The sequence below is a fragment of the Arachis ipaensis genome, chromosome B10 (genome assembly GCF_000816755.2).
Source record: "Arachis ipaensis cultivar K30076 chromosome B10, Araip1.1, whole genome shotgun sequence".
Classification (NCBI taxonomy): Eukaryota; Viridiplantae; Streptophyta; class Magnoliopsida; order Fabales; family Fabaceae; genus Arachis; species Arachis ipaensis.
The window spans coordinates 987,164-992,078 of NC_029794.2; the positions used below are offsets into that span (position 1 = coordinate 987,164).

The 4,915-nt window shown below is 28.1% G+C and overlaps 1 protein-coding gene across 1 annotated transcript; it reads left to right on the top strand.

The window, feature by feature from the left end:
* On the top strand, positions 237-2,134 carry LOC107619885. The gene is made up of 2 exons (XM_016322122.2): positions 237-569; positions 1,294-2,134. The coding sequence occupies exons 1-2, from the start codon at positions 558-560 to the stop codon at positions 1,927-1,929; spliced, it is 648 nt and encodes a 215-aa protein (XP_016177608.1). The 5' UTR covers positions 237-557; the 3' UTR covers positions 1,930-2,134.

The following is a 4,915-nucleotide window of genomic DNA, read 5'->3' on the forward strand; positions in this document are numbered from 1 at the left end:
GATATATTAATTTTTAAAAAACACATGTTAAATTTATAAATTAAAAATAAAATTATTAAAAAAAATTTTATTAAAAATATAAAAAATTTAAATTTTTTATAATAATAAATTTGTCATACATTTTTAAAATACATATTAACTAAATCCATATAAAAAGGGCAGAAGTATTTTAATTATAAGCATAAATTGGTGTAATTCACCAATGTGTTTTTCCCTTAATGTATCAGCCTCTTGGTTGACGCAGGTATTTACTGTGCAAAAAATAAGCTTATTAAGGTATTTGTGGTTACGGATAAGAACAAAATCCTTTTCTATATTAAAATTGAAAAAATATTGTGTGTCTTTTTGACCGATGACACCGAGGCCATGCGAAATTGCAATTGGATTTTTTACTTCAAATGATTCTGATTTCATCGTGCAAAGCAAAGTTCTTGCCCTTGAATTTACCGAATTGCACATACCATAAATAAAACTTTGCTACCAATATTCAATTCCATCCTTCAACATATCTATTATTTCTGCATTAGCATTACCTTCTTCCTTTTTCGGGGAAAATAATGAAATTACAGGTATCCCTTTATTTTATTGTTTCCCATTTTATTTATCTTATCTTGTTTTTTTGGTGGATATATATTTCTAATGCAAATATTATGGGTGATCAAGAGGTGACCAAGGGAAAAATATATCTGCCCAAGAAGAGTAAGTTAAGATAAGATTAAGAGAATTAGAGGATTGATTTATTAGGGATATTGATGTTTCAGTTAGAGAATTAGAGGTTATTATCACTGGTTGATTATAATTAGTATATACTAATTAATTATTAACCATTTATATTTATTTGTTACTAACTTATATAAATTCAAATCTCTATGATAAATTTAAAGAAAAATATAGAGAGCCAATGTAATTGGAGTACAACGTGTACAATTTGTAATTAAAATTAAATAATAATTAAATTAATTAATTATTATTTATTTTTAATTTTAAATTCAACCTAAATAAATAGCTTATTGTAAATATTGTACAGATATTTCATTAGCTTCCTAGTGAGATTCTAAGCTTAATATCATGATTTTCAAAAAAAAAAATTTCACTTTTATTCTTACATCTAAATTATATTGGAAAAAAAATCTAAATTATATAAAAAGAAATCTAAATTTAAACACATAAGAATTTGCTTTAATACCAGCTGATTAATCGCTTATTAGTAGATGAAAAACTTATAATCATTGGCAAGAATGTAATTTTCACTTAGAATTTTTCTAACTTTATGAATATTAATGTGTTGGTTAGATTGAGTATGAAAAGGAAATTGAGATGTTGTCAAAGGAACTAGAGAAGAGCAAGTTGGAGGTAGAAGCAAAACATGAAGCACATATGCAAGCAATGCTTAGGCTTGAACGGAGCCAAAAGATGACTTATGAGATGTCCACATTGATGAAGAAGTGTGACACTCACAAAAATAAGTACATCAAGGAATGTATGGAGGCAAGAGCTCGCATACACGAGCTCGAGTCGAGAGCGCAGATGGAACTGCCGGAGGAGAAGAGCAATGAAGAACAACATATTACAATATCTTTGAAAGAGTACAAGTCATTGGTTGAAGAGGCTAAGAAGGAAAATAGTGAAGTTGGAAGCCATTTAGAGATAGCATTGTTGAAAAAGGAATTGGAAGATGCAACAATGAAAATTGTAGAGCTAAAAGGTGAATGTGAAGAAGCTCTAAATAGGGTTAAATTGGTTGAAAAAGAGAAGATGGCATTGGAGGAAAAGTTGAAGAGACAAAGGGAACATAGGCATAGAAAGAGGGCTGCACTAGCTGCACTTAGGGAGGTATCTACACCTCAACATTTTGGTGCTTCCACATCTTATGGAACACCTAAAGTGTGCCAACCGTTAGGTAAAGTTCTCAATATTAAGTCCTTGTAAAAGGAACTCTTTGATATAATGTCAAATTATTGTATTTGTATATTTGTGTCTAGTAATAGGACCAACAGTTTGATATGTTTTTGTTATATATATGTATGTATCTTATTAGAAAAATAGTAGATGGTCAAGGAAATATGGCTCATCCATAATAGCAAATTTTGGTGCTTATTATTTCTTTGTAATTTAGTCCATTTTAATTCATATAATTAAGTACACGTCAAAGTCTTTTTATGAATTTGTTAAACGGTAAGACTTGGCATCATGCAACTTATAACTGGACCAATTTAGTTAGATTTGGTTAACAAAAACACTTAAACGTGTAATATTAGAAAAAGTATAGGTAGACAATGAAAATACTAAACAATGTGAACAATGGATATATCGAATGTTCAATTCACTAGGTGTGTGGATAGTAAGTTATCCTAATATTAAGATTTAGATGGATAATTTAAAGGTGTAGTGTGTTTTTATTTTATTAGGCTAATTTTAGAGCATATTATTCACAAAAGTCATTATCTACCTAGCAAAGTCTGTAATATTATTCTACAATTAAAAGATGTATTATTAGACTTAAATGCTAGGTAGGACCGACACATCACTTCTGATAAAGTCTATTATTTTGCATCCAGATATTTTTATTTTATTTAATTCAGTAATTATCCAAATTAATTCTTAAGATTTTTAATATTAGAAAAATTTTTAACAATAAAAATTTTAATCCTCTAAATTTCAAAATATATAAAACAATCTTTAATATATTTTTGATAAAATGAAACCAAACTGATCTTATCCATACAAAAAATTCTTATAAATCAGTTTTACATAAAGGTTCCAACTCGGTTGGAAGAACATCTAAAGAGAGAAAATCAGAGAGATATTTAAAATTTTCTTCTGCTAACCAATTTCACATTTATTTTATTTTATTGTCGAATTATATTAGATAACTCGAATACGATATCTCTTACCGAAGAAAGAGGACCTATGTCGCCTAAGGTATGACTCATTGGCCACATTTGTTTTTGTGTTGGTCCGATTCGACCCGATTGGGTTCCAAAATTTAAGCCAGACCCTCCATTTTGACGGGTTTGGTAGGCTGGGCTGGCGGGTTCAATCTATTTTTTGTCACTCCTACCAATTAATGAAGGTTTTTTTTTTTAAGATTTTAGACTTTCAGGGAGTAATAAATAATAGTAGATTTGTGTCCACTTCTCTTCATGAAGCCCAAATAAATTTTTGATGACTAAGTCATTCATTATTGGACTTTGACATATTCATTGTTTTCTATTAGGACAATTTCAGTAAGTACCCATCATTTACCAAAATAAAACCTTATACCAAAAACCAAAAAAAAAAAAAAATTCCATATATAACGACCCAAAATAACATTATTATTGTGTTTTATCTGACTGTCATGCATTTCTCATTAATTCTTTTATCAACATAATTATGCTAGGCAAGTTATACATAATAAAACACTTACATATTCATAAAACACTAGGTAGATATAGTCACAATTATTAACAAATAATAATATTCTTTGAGTTATAAAAGTAAAAAGTGTTTTAATGAAAAATTTAAAAGAAATCACATGGATTTTAATCTATGGCTATTTAGATTTTGGTTAGACACTTCACTTGGCTTTAATTCCAAGTCTTGGGTCTACCCTTGAAAGGAAAAAGGGAAACCTAATACCCAATGGGGTTGCAACTTGCATCAACAAATATGAATGTGTTGATTATTTCCAATTTTTCCAGAGGCATGTGCTAATCACGTGCTCAATCTAGACTAATGAACACATGACACCTCTATGATCATGCATTTGGTAGACTTGGCTGAAAAAATAAAAATCAGTACATGTTTTAGGAAGAGTTTCAGGTGTACCGGAAACACTGGTATTCCAGTTGTTTTAACCGTTGATCTAAATTATAAAAAATATATATAATATATATTAATTAAAATCAACGGTTAAAATAATTGAAATATCGGTATTTTTCGGTACACTTAAAATTTTTTCCATGTTTTAAATCAGAACAAGGTGTAAATTAAATGATGACATAAAGTGAATTTGGCCACATACTATACTATTTTGTCAGGTCAAAGTCAACATGTCTACTTGTCAAATTAAATTAATTAAAATTAAATACTGTATGTACTACACATATAACACGTGTGGTGGGGATAAGAACTACTTGTTTGTTTCCATGAACAGCCATAAAGTAATTTTAAGACTCTACCAGCATGTAGGGCATAATTGTAGCATGTTTGAAAATCGGTGTTGGGAGTTGTGTCAAATTTAGTTTGCTGATTTTGATATTGTTTACTTTAGAGAATTTGGAATTTGAAAAGAAAATTATATGGTACAAATCTAAATCTGTACAGATTTAAAGATTTGTTTTCTTAAACCACACTTTTTAAAGTCACACTTTTCACTTAAAACTGTAGCTCTTCACAAAGAAAAACGTCACCTAATGGAAAAAAGTAAATTAGAAGATTTAAGAGAAGAAATAATTAAGTTATCGAAATTAATAGATCAAAAATTAATGATTTTAACTAATGTTAACTGTAATGACACCGAATTCTTAAAATCAATACAAAATTATTTTTCTCAAAATCTTTATTTTACTATAAGTTTTATTGAAGGACTTCAAAAACCTGAAAAAATTTATTTTTCACACGGAATTTCTAAGAAATGTTACCATGGAAATGATTCCCCACATCTTTATCATACTTTTAACCCACAATTAAATTCTATAGTAGATATGCTTGAAGAAATACTAGTATCCATAAAATTTCAAAGAAATAAGGAAAAAGAAAATCCAAAAGAAGAAAAATTTCAAAATATAATCAAAATAACAGATTTAAAAGTAAAACCACCACTAAAATTATGAATATCGAAGAAAAATTAGAAGAAGTTACAATACTTTTTAAACAATTAAAAATGGCTCAAGAAAATAATATTATGGAACAAGGATTTCAAATAGAAGAA